At 47.8% G+C, this 19,396-nt stretch overlaps 1 protein-coding gene across 9 annotated transcripts in view; it reads right to left on the bottom strand.

The window, feature by feature from the left end:
• DNMT3A (DNA methyltransferase 3 alpha) overlaps positions 1–19,396 on the bottom strand; it is a 1,939,932-nt gene that overhangs the window by 298,940 nt on the left and 1,621,596 nt on the right. The window contains exon 20 of one of the 9 annotated variants that reach the window (XM_085613220.1): positions 10,234–10,398. The exons of the other annotated variants lie outside the window; for them this stretch is intronic. Within the exon in view, the coding sequence (XP_085469346.1) occupies positions 10,379–10,398 (20 nt within the window). The 3' untranslated portion in view covers positions 10,234–10,378. Of the gene's footprint in view, positions 1–10,233; positions 10,399–19,396 lie in introns of those variants that run through there. 9 annotated transcript variants of the gene reach the window in all.

Genomic DNA, 19,396 nt, shown 5'->3' with positions numbered 1-19,396 from the left:
CTCTCGCATCATTTTGCAGTTCGCGAAGGAGAAGCCCGTTTGCTGTTAATTAAAGGGTGGCGTATGTTCTAAGTGGCTGCACATGTGTCAGCACCAACCCGAGCTGGCCTGGCGGACTTCACCGGGGCAGTGCCAGGCCACGGGCATGACAAGTAGGTGTCTGCAGCGTGGGCTTCTCAGCATCCTGCCCCGTGAGCCGGCTGGACCTCAGATCCTGGCCAGCCAGCCTTTTGTGTGAGCCCTTTCACAGCAACAATAGTATGAGAGAATTTTAGATATTTATGTGGTCTGAGACACAAAGGGAAAGATTTCTGATTGACAGGTTGGGTTTTTTAATGTTACACTCAGTGTCACTCTTTTTAAAAAAAATAAAAAAACTATACCCTCAGAGCCACCATAAGGTAAATATTACAAAACATAGTTTTCCGGTCTTGTTGCATTTTTTGTTATTTTTGATTTAATTATTTATTATTTTCATAACTTTTTTCTCTTATGTCTGCTTTTTGTTCCTCCTCTGCCTAGTGGCCAGTGCATTGGAATTATGTGGCAAAGGTGGACCAAATTGTGGAACAAAATTGCTGATTTTCTGCAGTAAAAAAAGACACAGTATGGTGCAGAACGCAGCACGTTTTGTGGCAGTATTACTTCACTATTTTATCGTATGTTAACGATGTCCGTGCAAAGGTTCCACCGCATTAGTATCTGCTTAACAAATATGTGCGGCAAACAGCAGCTGGATGCTGACCTCATAACTTATGCAAAGGGCCCACTATTGTGCGGCAACATGTGTAGCAGCGTTTTTGTTAACTTTTAAGACGTTTAAGCTAGAAACAATCTCTTTGACACAAACCGCAAATTACGATGGAGAATATGGATTCTGCATCAAGTGTGGCAAAGCCAGAACTATGCGGAAAACATTGCAGACGCAGAGTGTCATGATTCCAGTGGCTCTGTTTGGGGCCACTTCCAACAGAGGGTGAGTGGTTTGAGACATTCCTTTGTTACCCCAAGACCCACCATCTGGGGGAAATCTCTGCAGTTATATTATATATGCTCTCTAAATATATTTTCATATATGAATTATTATGGTTCACTGACGCAGATTCTTTCATGTTAAGCTCCCAGGCCTCATTCATGGCCAATGGCCTACAAATTCACATCAGTAAATACAGAACACCAGCCAGCCTCTGACATCATAAAACTACTTCTGAACCACAAGCAAATGCAAGAGAGAGAGAGAGAAATCTAACTATGATAGCTTCTTTAGGAGAAATTGCCCCTTCCGGTTAATTGCGGGTCAGGTCAAGGGGTCACCACTTCATCATGGGGGGGACATTGCCATCTGCAAGCCAAGCTGGCCATCATGTGAAGACCTCGTGACCCCTAGGGGCAGACATCCGCCCTCAGCTCCCAATTAACAGATTTATGTATTTATCCCCCAATCTAAGTCTCGCCTCTCCTGCTGTAGGACCGGGCTTTCTAGAATTTAATTCAGTACAGTTGTTTCAGCGGGGAAATAAAATCAGTGTTTGAATGAGGCCTCTCTCCTTCTGGGAACTGACCGGTTTGTGGAATAATCTACGGTGGCCTGTGAGGGTCTCCTCCGCCCCGTCCATGTCTATGCACAGAGAGGGACAGAGGTGTGAGAGAGGATAGATTTCAGCTGGGGAGCCCTATGTTGGTTCAGGAGGGCCGGCTCCATGCCAGATGTTTAGGATAACCGCTGGCAGTATAGACCTGCTCAGTGCAGGTTCACTGGGGACCAATTCACAAAGCCATCTGTGCAAGTTCAACTTCTGTGCACAAATGGCTTGTTATACTAGTTCGAGCAATTCACAAAAGGGAACTAGCATATGTAAGTCCATTTACACGTGTGTAACATCACTGCTTGAGTAAATCCTTATCGGGGAGGGAAGTGGGCATTTTATTGCATGGAAACCTACCAATCTGTACCTAGAGACACCAGCCCGTTAATAATCAGGGTCCTTCTTTAAACAGACTGGAGTGTAACAAAATACGTTTTCAATGTTTAGGTACGCACATAACATGCCACATAGTAATCTTCTGACAATACAAACCACACGCAGCACATTTTTGCACCAGCGAATTTACCACATCATGCCAGTCAGGGGGGACACTTCCGAAGATCAAAACAAACCTCTGGCCGCACAAGATGCCCCAGCACACCTTTGCAAAGGCCAGGTTTATACAATCCATATCAGAGTATTCCAATAAAACGTTGATGTCTGTGAGGCACTCATCTTGCCATCAGGCAGTGTCCATCCCTTACATACACTTGATGGCGAGCGATGGATCGCACTTATTACCTTTACGACTTTATCCGTCTCCGTGGGCAGAGGAATGGGGATAAGCCTACCTTAAGTATAAACACAGAGTATGCAGTTCCTGACTAAAAAGAGAACCAAGACAAATCCTAACTGTAACAATAAACACCAGTGAAAGACAGGAGAGTGATCTCCTTGTTGGAAAAAGGCCCTCACACACCTGACAAGAAGGTGTCTTGCTTCATCATCGGGCCGGCTCCTACTCGGGCCGGTGCTGCAATGCCCGATCAGGCGCCCGTGATGGGGCCTACTTATCGGAGATCTTTTTTCCGAAGCCGTTAGGCGAGGTGAAAGTGAGGGTCTTGGTGTAGGTGAATGTGTGAGTATATGAAGTGACTTAAAATAGGGAAAAAAATCCAATCAACACTATTTTAATGTACATGGTTCTTCCCCTAATTAAAAATTGAAAAAATCGCGCATGGACACCCAATGTTGTGTTTTTATACGCTAGTTTATGTGGTCAACATGTTTCATGCCTAATTTATCAAGTAGATGGCAATTCTTCAGGACCTAGATAGTGATCCTACCTACACACATTTTTTGGTGGTGGGCACCAAACACAAAAAGTGAGAAGTGACCACCCTTACAGCACCCTAAAAAAAGTGTGAGGGTACCTCTGGTGTATACATTTCAACTAGTGATCAAAAAAGTCACCCAAACTAGAGCCTCAACACTACAAGCATTTGCAATGCAATAGGTCTCGCATTTATGCGAGTTTAAGCCATTGGCATTCTAAATGACAATGCCTTTTTATTTATGTTTTAAAAACAAAAACAAAAATAAAAGGCATTGTTATTTGCAATGTCAATAGCTAAAACTTGTGTAAATGCGAGACCTATTCCATTGCAAATGCTTGTTTGAGTATGGTTTTGACCTCAAACATGAAGAGTTGCTGTTGCTTTTGCGTGGAGGATTGGGGCGGGATTGGAGGTGCTTTTTGGATGAATCCGAATGTATGGCCAAATTGAACAAGGTCTAAGACCCACTAGTTGGTTGCCATGTCTTGCCAGCGCTGAAGGTAGTAGGTTATTCTGCCACCGAAGCAGGATGAAGGAAGCAGGGGAGAAGCTGGTGACTGCAACCCGACATTGACGGCAGCCGGTATCTTTTCCTGGCTGGCCCAATTTCCCCCTTGGAAGGAGTCTATCATAGGTTGACTGTGGTGGATGCCTCTGCTGGCATGGAGGATGAAACTTCTGAGCAGATGTGGAAAAAGAGGGGTACGAATACTGTTGGTAGCCTCCTCTTTAGGAGGGGTGTTGCCCCCCCCCCCCCCGGGCCTTGAAAAGGCATTTTCCGCTATTGCAATGTCCCCAATGACTTGGCCGTGTCAGTTTTGATGGCCTGGAGGCCCTCATCCATGTGCTTGCCGAACAGGGCTTCTTCATCATAAGGAAGTTCTTGGATTTTATTTTGAATCTCCGGCTGAAAAAAGGTAGCCTTGATGCCTGAGCACTGCCGCACCTGCTAGCTGTCGGAAACCGGTACTGGCAATGTCCATGCCGCAATCTATGATTTCAGACGATGTGTGCTGCAATACTTGTTGTCAAGGCACCTACCCTCTTTGTCTGGGGGCACTGAAATAGGTGCAGAAGTGTTTTTAGACTGGTGCTAGGCTGCCTGTGTAACAACAGAATCTGGCTTGGGGTGCCCAGTGAGACATGTAGGAGCATCTTCAGGAACCTTGAACTTCTTATTAAGGCATGGTAACACCGCTGCTGCTAAAGCTGGGGTCTTCGTGACCTTTATGCCCTCGTCCCAGATAGTCAGTAATGGGTTTAGCCCTGATGCTCTTAAGAAAGGACTCTTTAAAGTGATACAGAAAACAGTATGTTTGCTTTATTGGCATTACCAGATCATACCTTTTTGCTGCCCTCTCTTGGTAGCTATGGAACCCTCCATTATCCTCAGGAGGAGAATCCACATGAGGTGGCATTGGCGATGATGGTGTGGTAATCGTCCCATTCAGCCTGAGTGTAACGGAGCTTATCTTCTTTCCTTTCTTCATCTGAGGATGTGGGATTCTGGAGGGGAACCATCTGCGGGGTGTGCAGTGCTGATGGAGGCAAAAGCAGTGATCGTGGAGCCTGTGGGGTTGTAGGCTGCATTGGTGGCAAAGCATGGCTAGTGGAAAGCGACGATGGAGGGAAACGCCTGCGATAGTCAGTAAGCATGAACTGCACGTCAGACACCAATAATTAAGGAAGACAAACCATTTCATCCTGGTACAGCTGATGGAATTGCTCTGGAGGTCCGTAGCAGCCCTGGTCATAGTACTCCTCACCATCCCGTTGGTATTGACGTGCAATTTAGAAGGACTGTGCGCAATGCCAAAGGGGCCATCGTCATCAGAGTCATCTTCATCTAGAAGGTGAGTAGGCAGTAACGGTGTTACCTTACTCAGAGAAGTATGAGATGGTGTGAAATGTCTGGATTTCGTCGAGATCGAAGACAGTACTTTCAGCTTTGACACAGTGGAAGCTGATTTCGTCATCGACAGGGGTGTCGTAATCGACAGGAGTGTGCTTGCGGTCGACGCGAGAGTCCTTACTGTCAATGGGGTTGCCGTCATCAACGAGGCGAGAACAATCTGCAGCATCGACGGAATTGTTGTTTGGCGTATCGAAGAGGAGGTCCTTGAGAAGGACGAGGCCGTCAAAAATGTGGAGATAGTGGAGGCAGTGGTCCCATTCGTCAACGGTGCCGACGTTGATTTTCTTGTTGACTGTGAGAAACCGTCAGGGAATGTCTGTGACACAGTCAGGGACTTGGGCAAGGACTGGGTAGAAAACATAAGCACAAAGGTGAGCAAAGCACTGCCCAGGATCACACAGGAAGTCAGAGGGGAGAAAAGGGATCCAAAGGGGAAGCCGGCACAAAGGAACAAGGTAGCTAGAACTCAGAAAAGATAGGCACTCGGGAGGGGATTTAGCATTCAGAATAACTACACCCAGGACGGATGTGCAAGAAATATATACAAAACAACATTAACAATAAAGGGAATGTGGGGTTGTTGTGTGTAGATTTAGATTCCATATATAGGTTTCCCGATTCATGCCCTTATATAGGTACAATTCATATTGCCCTTATTTAGGCATAGAAAATCCAGCCCTTATTTAGGCATTGTCCATGCTAACCAAATACAGACATGGTCTCCTACATCCGTCAATCCACGTCACAACGAGTTCTTGGAAAACCAGACTCTTAAGCCTTTAGGAATTTCCCTTGCTTGGATATTGATTTCTCCAAGAACTCATTATTATGCACGAACATCTATTCCTTAGGGATTCATTCATGACGTTCCGATGCCCGACTTTTACGTCAATACAGGTATTCCTAAACACCTTCAAGGTATAAATATACCTGCACTTGCCCTGGCAAACCACGAGTCTGGTACGGTCCAGTTCGACTGCCAACTTACGGTTCGCCACAGCAAGTTCGGAAGGAGATCGAGTTCCAGCCTGATGCACTGACCAGATGCTGTCATCCTCCTCGCAGAGAATCCAGCTCCAGTGTTTCAGACTCCCCTTGCGGGGTGTTAGATATCGAGTCCCAGAAAGAGATTCCAACCTCACACATTCTAAGGTATGTAGCAAACTAGAACTTAGAGAAACTTTTGGCAACTCTCGGCAAAACTAAACTATAGCTATCTATACTTTAGAAAGCAGCACCTACTTCTTACCTCGTACTACACTTAGGTTAGGTACACTGGGGTAGAACAATTTAGAAGCATCAGATGAGTATTCACATTTTAGCCTGGGCTATTTATGTATGTATTTTATGAATATATGTCATAGCTACAAACCATGCTATTGTAGTATTATTTTATCTTACTGCTAACTCTGTATGTATTGTACTTCGTATCCTGTCTTACGATTGTAGCAGTTCATATCTCTTGCACAAGCAATAAGACTGTTCAATAAACCCTTTTTATTGAAACGCCCGTCTCTCTATTTCTGTGCAACTCTGTAGAAACGAATTATGCACAATTGACTGAGTGAAACTTATCTATTGTTTCAACGGTTCTGAGATTGTTCCGACTCTAAGGGAAACAAAGTTGTAATGTTTATGCTGTTGTCAGAAACGAATCCCTTCTTGTTTATTCGAGAAGTTTCTAGTGACCTCGGAGTTAGCTGGCACACACAAGTAATTAAGTTTAATGTACTCGATAGAGACATACTGACCTCAGTCCTATGTCAAATCAAAAGTGTATGTTATTCCAATGCGCAGAGCCTATCAGGGATATAGGAACTACACTACATGGTGCCCAACGGTTTGGTAAGGCACTAATTTAACGCTAGATACTGAAGTAACTCAGTCGTAATACTCCATAAGACGTCTGGAGTGGGTAGGGATAATATCCGCTATAGCTGAGTAGGACGAAAATCCTATGTATTAGTTGTTTGGTTTGTTCAACGTTGAAGGATACAGTGTTCCAAAATATTGTGCACCTTATCTTTGTTCCCTTGAAACCTGCTCTGCAAAATTTCATTAAACAATGTCCGAAAACGGCACAAACACTGATACTGGTGGAGTTGTACCCAACGATGTCGCTGTACTTTTTGATAATACAGGTTTTAATGAAACCGATGAAAATGTGAAAATCATCGCTCCAAATTTAAGGAGAGCCATCACTCTAAAACTTATAAAACAAGGCCTAACACCAAGAGGTGGTAGAGCAGTTTTTGTGATAGAGGCACATGAATCTCACCAGACAGAGGTATTCTATTCATGGATAGTATTCCCAGAATCAAATCCAGTAACTAAAACGTTTCACTTCTACAAAGAAGATGAACCACCTGAGGAATATATTCCTTTCGAGGATATTGAAATTGCACTCACATACCAGGAGCATGATCTCTGGTTTAAAGGCGCCCTAAAACATTACAATCACATTACCAGGCTTGGTCCATTAGTTAGACCAGTAGCAACATGGCCGATTTTAGTCGGCTATACACCTCATCCTGACATCGAAGCAATGTCTGGCGTAGAATTACTTAATCAGATACAAAAGTTAATAGAATCACACAGTTAAACCACAACTGTCTGAAAGTCCTGAAAAGGCCTTTACTAAAAACAATCCTACCTCTTCCAAACAGAAGTGGGAAAATAACAAACAACATTCTAAAGAGAAAGATTCTCAATCCAGAGGTAGGTCTCCTCAAAAGCAGCCCTCTGAAAGGAGGTATAACCTCAGGAATAGGGATAATTTGAGAAAACCTGACAGATATCAAGATACTGATACATGTTCCTCTCGTACCTTTCAGATATCATCACAGAAATCCGAAAGAAGAGGACGGTCAGAGAACAAAGAAGAACGTGTGAAGTCCAAAGACGATCAACACGTTCAGAAAAACAAACAAAAACCTAAATTCTCCAAAAAGAAAGTTGAAGGTCTGAAGATCAGACATGCCGAGGATTCTGAGAACACAACTCAAGAACGGAGAATGAGCTCAGACAATGTTGGACAGTGCAGTAGAAGTTACAGTAGCTCGCCAGAACCTGAAGGGGCTTCTGGAGACAGTGGACTTGAATGAGGACATTCAAGTTGAAACTGCAGACACCAGGGTTAGTTCTCTGCATAGGTTATATGAAATAACACTCCGGATGGAGGGAGACATACCAAAAAAAGTGAAAGCACTCTTTTGGGAGCGACTTTCAAAGGGTTATGATATACTTCAAGCAGAAAAAGACTGGCCACCAGAATTTGTCAGGGAGTGCCCACATGGCGAAGACATCATTATGCCGGCCTTCTCCAATGATGTTCCAGTACACTTAAAATATACTTATGCCAGGAAATGGTCAGTGGCCCAGGCCCCAGCATTATACAAAAATCATGTAGGATGGGATGAGGACTCACCTCACCACAAAATACAGTTAAAAAAATCAACCAGGTGCAAAAAGGCAGTACCCAGTTAAGCAAGAAGCTAAAAAACAAGCCAGGGAGATCTTAGATCAACTTGAATACCAGGGGGTGATTGAAACATGCACCTCATCAATGAAAAATCCTTTGTTTCCGGTCTCCAAACCGGACAATACATATCGTCTAGTTTTGGATTACAGACACCTAAACTCTTGTTGTAAAACATTTGCAGTGCAAAATGCACACAGTACAGCATTAATGAATAACATTGTGCGTAAAAAGTACAAAACCACATTACACATTTCAAATGGTTTCTTTTGTCAAAATATTGCACCTGGAAGTAGATATTTGACCGCTTTCTCAATAATGGGGACGCATCGTCAATTTTGTCGACTCCCACAGGGGTTCAAAAACAGCCCGGGGTTATTCTCAGCAAGAGTAACAGAGTTACTACAAATTAATGATGGCGAGACATTCTCATATGTCAATAATATATATCTGACAGACGATGACCTGGACAGACACTTGAACAGGGTGAACATTATTATATTGGGCTTCGCCTCTGAGGGTTACAAATTCAACTTTAAAAAGTCCAGAATTGCCCATCTCAACGTCCTTGTCCTAGGATATGAACATTCAAGTGAAGGCAAAAGCCTGGCAGCCAACTTTTTAGAAAAGTGTGCGCTATTCCAACCTCCAAAAACGCTGAAAAACTTAGTCGATTCTAGGTTTCCTGAATTTTGGAAGAACATACATTCCAAACTATGCAGAGAGGGTTAAACCTCTCTACGAATTAATCAAACCTGATTTCAAAGCCACAACTTGGACACAAGAACACACAGAAATTCTGTGTTCACTTCAAACAGACATGTTAGCAACTAGACACTTGCAAACACGCGTAAACGTACGCAACTTAGTTATCTGAATCATTCCGGGTCAAAGCGGATTCACCTACTTAACTTTTAACAAAGGTGAAAAAGTACCAATTGCATACAAATCACACTTGTATACACAAGCAGAAATGAAATTCACTTCTACAGAAAAGATTCTGACAGCAGTTCAAACCGCTGTAGCAAAAGAAAGAGTCCTAGCACAGGGGAAACGCATTATGGTCGTGACTCCTGTACCAGCCTTAGAGGCAGTTACTAAAGCTAGCATTCTGAATGCAAAAGCTTTACATCCAAGATGGATACAATGGGTTAATTATCTTGCTGCAACTGATGTTGAATATGTTTTTGATCCTTACTTGAAAACACAAGCATTCCTGCAATACGAACACGAATATCCTCTGCCTACTGAAATTCTCCCTCTTGATCGGTACGAATTTATAATTTATACTGATGGATCTGCACAACCCGCTACGGAGTGTGAGAGGGGGTAGCGGGGTTACCGCTCCCCAGAAGGTAAGGACCAGGATACAGTAGTTAGGCCACCAGATATCAGCTTTATTGAAACAAGTTCCCAGGGTTATGAGGAGTCAGAGCACCAAGGTAACAGTCTATGAGGAAGACGGAGTACTCGGGATTCAGTCGCTGTTCCTGTATGTTTGTTCTTGGTCACAGCTCGGTACTTCTTCCTTCTTTCGGATGACAAGGGTTCAGAGGTGTCTCTCGGATGGAAAGAAAACAGAACCCGGGGTTATTTACAACATCGGGACTTACGATGGTGAAAGGAAGGGGAGGGGAAGTGACGGGATCACCAGGGACCTTTTCCGTGCAACAATACGTTCGTGCCGGGGAGGTGTATTCTTTTTGGAAGGTGAACAAACCCACCCAAACGTCTTGTGACTACCGTCACCCACCCCTACCGGTTCCCTCCCTGTGAGAAAACGAGTCCCCTTAATCGGGCTCGTACCTTGTGGTGCCACACTTCTCCAGAAGTGTGGCGGGGTGGAGCGTGGTCTCGTTGGCCTCCTGGCTTTTTCGTCTCCTGGTACGCCAACGTCTCCGGATCGTCTCTCCTCTCCTGCTCCGACGGCTCTGCTCCAACTACCTCCGTCTCCTTAGTCACGAACACTTCGGCAACTGCTCCTTCCGGCTTCTCCTCTCCTGGCTGTGTCGCCCCGTGTGCGTCCTGACGTCGTTCTTTTAACGGCAACCGGCCATCTGATTGGTGGACGGTCGGTGAAGTCAGAGGCAGCGCTCCTCCCTCCGATAATGGTCCGTCCCTCTTAAAGGGACCAGGGCTGTCCTGCAAGCGGGGCGGAAACGAACAGGAGTGAAAGTCCTCCCCCGGCTCGTGGCAAACAGGGACCCCCTGACAGGAGAGTAAACAAGCTTACAGTGCAGCATGCACGATCGTTAAAGGTCGTATGCGCGTTGGCAAATTTAGACCAATGGTCACAAAAACGCAATCTCTAGGAGATTGTACAGCTCAGCGAGCTGAACTACAAGCATTCAAGATGGCACTTGAAAACACGGATCGCAAATTCCCCACAATCATAGTGTGCGATTCTTTTTACTGTGTTCAACCTTATATAATGCTTTGGGAACAAGTAGTTCAGTTGCGAAATGGACTACAAAACACTCACGTGATACACACGCTGAGTCATCAACGTGATGTCGTTCACGTTGAAGGGAATTCATTGGCTGATGAAGCCGCGAAGGGGGCTGTGCAAACGGCTCCCGAAGCTGCAATCACTTGTTCAAAAACAAAAATAGGCAGTGAAATAATGCTGTCTGTCAATGCTTCAAGCAAAGGCAGCGGTGCAGCGTTACCTAAAAAGTTTCCACTCATATATAATTGACGCGAACAGTGTTCCATTTGCTCGAATCCCTGGAGTGGGGGATAGGGTAATACCAAACATGGAACGAAGAGCGGCTTTGATTTACGAAGCACATCTGGGAGAGGGTCTGACACATCAGGGAATCTCTAAAACAATTTAAGAACTAAAAGAGATGTACTGGTGGCAAGGAATGAATACATTGATAGACATTTTTATCAATGAATGCATAGACTGCAATAGAGATCGCAGTACAGAACGCCACCAGACACCTGTTTACAACGTAGCCAGCCCAGTACAGACACCATTGTTATACAGTATTAGACTATCTACATGCAGTCATCCCTGTGGACGAATGCATTCCCACAAACACTATATCAAGGTTCCTATGGAGGTGGCCTCAGCGCTCGGCTGACGCTCGAACTGTTATAAAAGATTTGTGAGTCTTTATCGGCACATACGCAATTGGCACACTACATTCTGACCAGGGTCCTGCGTTTAGCTCTCGAGATTACAAAGAAGCCATGGCCAGTTTGGGCATAGCATTGCGGTATTCTTCTCCATTCCATCCTGAGGGAAATTCTGTTGTGGAAAGAAAAAACCGGGACATAAAGCAGTCTAATAACAGCTAGGGTATTAGATTTGGGTGATGGGTGGGTCAAACACCTTTATGGGGTCCAGAGCGCACTTAACTTGCCAAGAAGTTCTCTAGGGGGTGTCAATCCATATGAAGGTCTATTTGGAACTAGAATGGTGGTACCGGACCTTGATATACAAGGCAGTGATGGAAATAAGAAATTTGATATCAAAGATCGTTTGGCTGTTTTACAGGACTTAAATGAACTAAGAACAAAACACAGCAACGTGCTCCTGAAGCCAACCATCACTGGGGAAAAAACGACCGACCCAGCAAGGTCTGTCTGGATCCCAAAGCTTGGTGATCTAATCAGTGAAAAGATAATGGACAAGAAGGTAATTTGGGCCTTCTTACAGACAACCAGTACCTGTCCTAGCAATCCGCGGATCAAGAACAGTAATTTTGCCGTCCCTTGTTGGTAAAAACGAGAAAAGATTTGTGTCCATCGACCTGATCAAACCACACTATGTGGCCGATACTAAGCTGTAGGCCAAGTGGACTCCACAAATGTAGCAGACGCACTCCTCTAGCTACAATCCAAGAGGTTCAAACTGAGAGACTCCTCACCTTTGAGGATTCTACAGTGAGAAATAAAGGACTAAGCAACAAAGCTATGGAGCTCGTCCCTCTTGAAACCCAAATAACAGTTCGTCCTGATACACATGTCTACAACGAAGTAACAAGTGATCACCTGGTTCCAGCGAATTCCACAAATCCTGATGCAATTCCAACCATTGACAGAACTGCCTCTGGCCATTTCATGAACTTTGATACGCTTTCTGAGGATCCCAGCGAACCTGAAACGACGCCGGCAGACAGAACTTTCAAAGAACAAGCAACAGATTTTTTTCATCTCCTGAAAAAGACTTATCTGGTTTCACCATGGATTGAACTAAGGATTGTTTTGGGAATATTCTTCTTTCTACTTTGGTTAGCTCTGGTATTAACTCTGGGTATGCTGATAAATGGAAGATATATTCAACTGGACACAGCAAGTAAAAGAGTGAACTTACTTCTCCAGTCACACAAATCATCCCATCGTGAAGAAAGAGACTTGTCAGCAGTGAACATCACAGCCATTCCTATACATGATGGTATACTTTGGGACCAAACTCAATATGACATTTTGGCCCGTCTGAGCTTTTGAAGATCCCACATTTATTTAAGATTTCATTAAGTGACTTTATTACCTCTAGTACCTTTTCTGATGATTGAGACTTCGAGACTGTTAATAACATGTTGTCTGATCTAGAGATGTCTACAGTATTCACAAATCATGAATATTTAGAGGGTTCATCAGACTATGAACTACTATGGTCATCATTTCTTGCATAAATCTGCAACACCCAGAAATGTATTTATGTATAACCAATGGGAACATTGTCCTACACCTCCAAAGGGTACTTCGAAAACTGTTGCAATGAAATTTCCATATTTTTCAGGCTACAATTTGTCTAATCCAGAAACACTTTACTTTAAAAATGTGAACAAGACAGGAACGAAAAATGTTAACCAATACGAAACAGATTTATTCTGCAGCCTTTATTGCCCAACTGTCTAGACAGGGTTTCGACTTTTGGAAAGACAACATTGAGACAAAATCTGTCTGGGGTACAAAAGATTGGCAAGTACAGGGGTTAGAAGCTTTGTTTAGAGCCTCTATCATCCCTGAGCAAATTATGTTTTTGAATGACACTGTCCAACAAACGTCTTGCCTTGGTTTAGCCAAGATCAAAGACATGAACACACCGACCATACCTATACCTGCAAGTAATAGCACTACACGGGGGGGGGGGGGTGTGGGGGGGGGGGGGGTCGACGTACATAATATTTTGCATCACAACAGATCAGATCCAGAATGGAAAAATTGGTTGCTCTGGCCCACAGACACAAACAACTGTCAGGATCGATTCCTGAACAAAACACAGGGTTTCTCTATCAATAGGCCAGACCCACGCTATGGTTAAAGACAGCATCCAGGGGTAGTAACAACTTACAGTGTAGGGAAACTTTGCCTTGATTGGCTACAGAATGCTACACTGAAGGATGTAAAGTAAGAGTTACTTACCTTCGGTAACGATGTATCTGGTAGAGACGATTCTAGCCGCAGATTCCTTCACGTAGAATTATACCGAGGCGTGAGACTGGATCCGGAAACTTTTTGCCACAGCATCCCTGCGTGTCGGGGGTGGGGCGACATCACGCGACTCTGCCCACACGTCATCCGCGTACGTGACGTCAGCGAGGTCACATAAGACCCGCCCCGGCGAGCCAACGTCAGTTTTCTTCGGAGAACTTTTCCGCACCGCAACGCGGAACCACCAGATAAAAAATTGTGGAAGCATGGGAACAGTGTGCGAAGAGCAATAAAATTGGAAAGCAACGGTGACTAACACCGCCACCAAGGTAGTGTCAACACCGCAGAACCCAAGGGCAGGGAAAGAAGAAGAACAAGCAGAAACCTGCGCAGTCACCCTGCCAGCACATAGACAACCTCCCATCCCTGTGCCCCGGAGGCAAGAACAGGGGTAAAAGTCATGACACACGTAGGAAGCCCTCCCCCCCCATCCTGAGCAAGGAATGGGACCAGTCCCAAGATAGACAGGGACAACAAACTCCCAAGCCACCCCAACCTAGAGGGCAACCACCCACAACAGACAAGGGCAAGACAAGGCCAGATGACCCTTAATCAGAGGAAAGCAATGGAAGGAAGGGAGGGGAGGGAGGACAGGGATAGAAAGCAATCCCCCCAAAACCTGGAGTAGCCAGAGCAGCAGGGCACCGTGACCTCATCCTCCAAGGACCAAAGGAGGAATGAACCGCCCCCAGACGGAGTCACCCACAAGAACAAGAAAGGCATTCACAGGAGACACAGCCCCCCACCGGGAGGCGAGTACCGAATACCAACCCAAGGGTCCTCGCAGAATAGGGGAGGAAGGGCGGGCCGTGAAGGAATCTGCAGCTAGAATCGGCTGTATCAGATACATCGTTACCGAAAGTAAGTAACTCGTACATCTGATAGACTACTAGCCGCAGATTCCTTTACGTAGAATAGATACCCTAGCAATACCCCCTGGGAAGGAGGGTCTGCGAAAGGACCCCACCAGCCAATGCAGAGCAGAGGGCCCCACAGGGGACCAGAGCTGTGGACCAGGTAGAACCTAGACGCTGCCAGGCCAAGGGAACCTCCACAAGCAGAACCCCACCGACCCCAAGGGGATGTAGAAGGGAAAGAAGGCTGAAGAGGCCCGTACACTCACAGCAGAGGAACCAAGGGCAAGGACAGAGGCTGAAGCACCCCACTCCCCTCACAAGGCAACACAGCTTCCACCCAATGCCAAGACAGGAAAGCGGAAGAAGAAGAAGCCTAGAAGACCCAAGGAAACTAGGGAAAGAAGGCGAACCCACTCCAGATGGAAAGCAGCCTGCCAGCCAGAACAGTGCCGGCAGTCAAAGCCAAAAGCAAGAAGAACAGCCCGAGGCCCCAGGAAGGCCAAGTAGGCGACACCTAGGAAGTGAGAACACAAGATCATCCCAGACCTCAGGACAGGAGCAGGGAGAGGAGGAGATGCCCGGGCCACCACTACGAGTGGCCGCGCGCTCGACCTCAGGAAGCAAATGCAACCTACCTAAACGCCATGGAGAACAGGCACCCGAAGGCGACCAGAACCCTCTAGCAGAGCGCAAGCCATATGATAGCGACCACTACCCCACATAGGGAACGGTAAGTCCCAAGATATGGGAACCCTCTTTGGGAGAACTTCCGCCACAGAGGAAAAAACAAAAGAGCCACGGGGAAAGAAACACCCCCGCTGAAGGCTTGACAAGCAGCCCAAACAAAGCAGAAGACCCAATCTTGGAGCCTAGTCTGCGCAACAACTCCTGCAGAACCACACACAATCAACATAAGGGCCGTCCAGTAGCCAACAATGCCAAAGTCCCAAGGAAGGACGTAAACGGCTAGAAACCACACTGCACAGTCAGAACAGCCGGCCTAAGAAGGCCCAGAATCAACCCAACTCAGAAGTCACTGAGGAGGGGATGGAGGATGAGGAGGATAAGGCGGAGGAGGAGGAGGACGGAGCCCTGCCAAGAGCCTTTGGATGGCGGTGTCGGCCAGGGCATGGAACAACAGGCTGCCATGAAACGGAAGGTCGAGGAGTCGCTCCCGAATATTCTCAGGGAATACCCCGTCCCGAAGCCAAGCATGGCGAAGGAGAGCGACTGAGGAAGCCATGGCCCGGCCCAGCACCTCCGAGATGTCCAGAGCGGAGAAAACGCCGCAAGCTCCCGGACATCTAATGCATGATGCCGTAAGTCCACCAGGCCAGACTCCTGGGACGCTGCAGATCCCAGAGACTCCGCCGAGTCCCACAAACAGGAGGAGGCCCTAGCCAGCACACACAAGGTGTTAAGGGCCCACAAGGCCCCGCTGGTCGAGGCGAACATGTTGCGTCCCCAAGAGTCCAGCCAGAGGGCCTCTCGGGATGGCGGAGACAAAAGTGGCAGCAGGGAGAGAAAAGCAGTCCGCAAAAGGGGGCTTGCGGGTGAAGGGAAAGACACACCGGGTCACGCGGCGCCAGGAGGTGCCGGTGCAGAAGATGCTGAGACACCGGGTCCCCTGAGGCAGGACGCCTCCAAGCCCCCATCAATGAAAGAAAGGAGCGAACCTTCAAAGGGAAGTAAGATTTCCCTCACACCAGAATCCTGGTGGAGGACCTCCAATAGATGGTCTGCCGGAAAGGGAGCCACCGGGTCACCCATGCGCAGGATGCCGACAGCCCTGGACACCGCGTGAGCGAAGGCCGCACCTGCGTCCGTAGGGCTCCGCGGTGGAGAAAGCAGCTCCTCCGTGGGCAACAGCTGCAAACTAAGGCGGCCGTCCCGGGCCAAGCGGGGCGGGCAAGGGCCATACCTGGAAGTCAGAAGGAGCCGAAGAATGAGGGACCTGCCGCTCTTCTGAAAAAAACACCTCTGCCCCAGGAAGAGTGGGGAGCTGCCCTTCGACGCCGGTGAAAAAGACATCACACGGCGACCAGTCTCCGGGGAGGACGACACCAATATGCATGCCTCCGGAGATAAAGGAGCGTCCGATTACGAATCTGCGGTACGACCCCTGAGCGGAGCTGTAGAATTCGCTGCCTGAGGTAGGACGTCGGCACCAGCCGGCGTCGCCGGACAAGGGACCTCCAAGTCACCCCGCACCGGGTACCGGAGTGGAGACTGGAGTAGAGCTGGAGCTGCTCCGGCATCGGGGCGTCGTCGGAGTGACGCCGAACCAACCCCCGCCGAGGCAACCACCATCACGGGGGAACGAGACGGGCCTGGGGAGTGGCCCAGAATGAGGCGAAGATCGCTCGGCAGCGCCAGGGACGATTCAACCTCCGACGAGGCAGCCACCTGTGTGGAGGGACGTGAGGGGCCCAGAGAGGGACGAGGGATCTTCCCTCGTCCTCGACCCGGAGCGGGACGAGGAGGGTCCAACGACCTCCGTGGCTTTGCACGGTCCAGCTGCTGCCGACGCCGTAGCGGCGTCACCTCGGCCTTAGACAGGACCACCATGTCAAAGGACTGAGAGGGGCTCGGGGATACGACCCGAGCCCCGATGACCTCCCGTGACACCGCAGGAGTTTGCGGCGAGGCAGAGACGCCATGGCCTGACGGAGGTGCCCCAGAGGAGCCGCACCCCAACAGTACCACATTCTCCAAGCCTGGATCCGAACCAGTCGGTGCCGGGGCTGGGGCCACCGGCGGCGCCGCAGAGGGCCCTGCGCAGAGCGAGAGATCTGCCGACGCACCAGGAGGGGAAGGAGGAGATGCCAGCGAGGCCTGCAAAGCCGCCGCGTATGTCTCCATTTGGACTCTCAACACCCCAACACTGGGAAACAGTGGTTAGGACGGCACGCGGGCCACATCACCCGCGGAGACTCCACGCCTCCGGGCGGCCAGAAACCAGAGCCCGGGGACAAACTGCGACACTTATTCACCGGGGAGCAACGCTCACGTGACATCGGAGAAAGGCGAGGACGACGACCACAGCCAAGTCTGAAGCAGTCCTGTCGAAGCAGACCGAGGGGAGGACGTCGACCTGGAGAGATGCGCCGAGAGAAGTTTCATCCGGCGCTCCCGCCGCGACTACGGCTTCAACTGCTGGCACTGAGTACAGTCTGTGGTGCCGTGATCCTCCCCCAAACACCACATACAAATGAGGTGAGGGTCCGTCGCCGACATAGGATGCCCACAAGACGTGCAAGTCTTAAAGCTCGAAGGCATTCGCACACTGTTCCACTAAATAATGGAAGAAAAAAGAGGCCTAACAGGCCCGTAGCAAGGATCGAATCCGCGTTGCATGCGGAAAAGGAAAAAACTGACGTGGGCGCACCGGGGCGAGTCTTATGTGACCTCGCTGACGTCACGTATGCGGACGACGCCTGGGCGGAGTCGCGTAATGTCGTCCCACCCCCGGCGCGCAGGGATGCTGTGGTAAAAAGATTCCGGATCCAGACTCACTCCTGGGGATAATTCTACGTGAAGGAATCTGCAGCTAGTAGTCTCTATCAGAGACAACACTTAACTTTACTTCAAGAAGGCACAGACCTTACGGAATTCTTGCTAGGACCAAGAAAACCGTGTCAAAAACGTTTCATATACGCCGGTATCTACGCTGCTTATAATGAAGCATGGAAGGTTACCCAAGCAGAGACTGCAGAACGAATACGAGAAATTGATCAAAACTCTCTTTGTGGTAGACAATGGGTTAACGACTGTCGCCCAGAATATATTCATTGGACAGCATTGTGTCTTCTGTCATAGACATAATGGAACAAGACTTGGTCAAGTTGCAACATGGTCAGTCTCAGCTACGTGCTATCATGCTACTGGGCTGGACGCTACAAAACTTCCGTGCAGGCTATGTGCCTTGGCGTTTAATCAACACTACGTCACTGTTTTCAGAATTCAATCTCACTAATAAACAGATCAGACTGGCACAAAGGGGAGCAGACTACACTATGCTGAGCATTGAAAAACTGGAAAAATTACCATTCACAGTGGCAGAAAAACCAGCTACTGAGTGGATCATACATGGTAAAATTACTCTGCTTGTTACAACTTTCCATTTTCAGTATTGCCTAAAGAACAAGTTACTTACCTTCGGTAACGATATATCTGTAAGAAACATTAGTTAGATAGATTCCTTAACTTAGAATATACCCAGGCATCAGGCTGGAACCGGAAAGAGTTATCGTCAGCAGTACACCTGCGCGTCGGTAGGCTTCGTCTGCGGCTCCGCGTCCGTCGTTGGCGTCGTGATCGCCGGGATGACGTCGGACTACTTAGACGCCGCCCTCGCGCGCTGACGTCAGTTCTGTACATAGCTTTCCGCGCCAGGAACGCAGAGTCATGCAAGAAACCAACACTGGTGCCATGAAACTAGAGCCCTGAAAGGGATGACCTTAACCCTAGATATCAGTTCGCAGAACGGGGGGGATGGGTGGGGCGGTAAGGAATCTAAATAACTAATGTTTCTTACAGATATATCGTTACCGAAGGTAAGTAACTTGTTCATCTGAAAGAAACACTTTAGTTAGATTCCTTACCTTAGAATAGGTACCCCAGCAATACCAACCCCGGTGGTGGGTCTGCGAACCAAGATCACACCAGGAAGTCCTGGAGAACGGAACGGCCAAAGAAGCCGTCTCTCTGGAATTGGCTGTCCAGGCAGAAATGCTTGGCAAACATGTGCAGCGAGGACCACGTAGCTGCCTGACAAATGTCCTGCAGAGAGACTCCCCATCCCAAGGCAGTGGTAGCCGCTGTGGCCCGAGTGT

This window comes from Triturus cristatus, chromosome 6 (genome assembly GCF_964204655.1).
Source record: "Triturus cristatus chromosome 6, aTriCri1.1, whole genome shotgun sequence".
NCBI classification, from domain to species: Eukaryota; Metazoa; Chordata; class Amphibia; order Caudata; family Salamandridae; genus Triturus; species Triturus cristatus.
The sequence above is the reverse complement of the archived record's forward strand: the minus strand, read 5'-3'. Positions and strand labels throughout refer to the sequence as shown.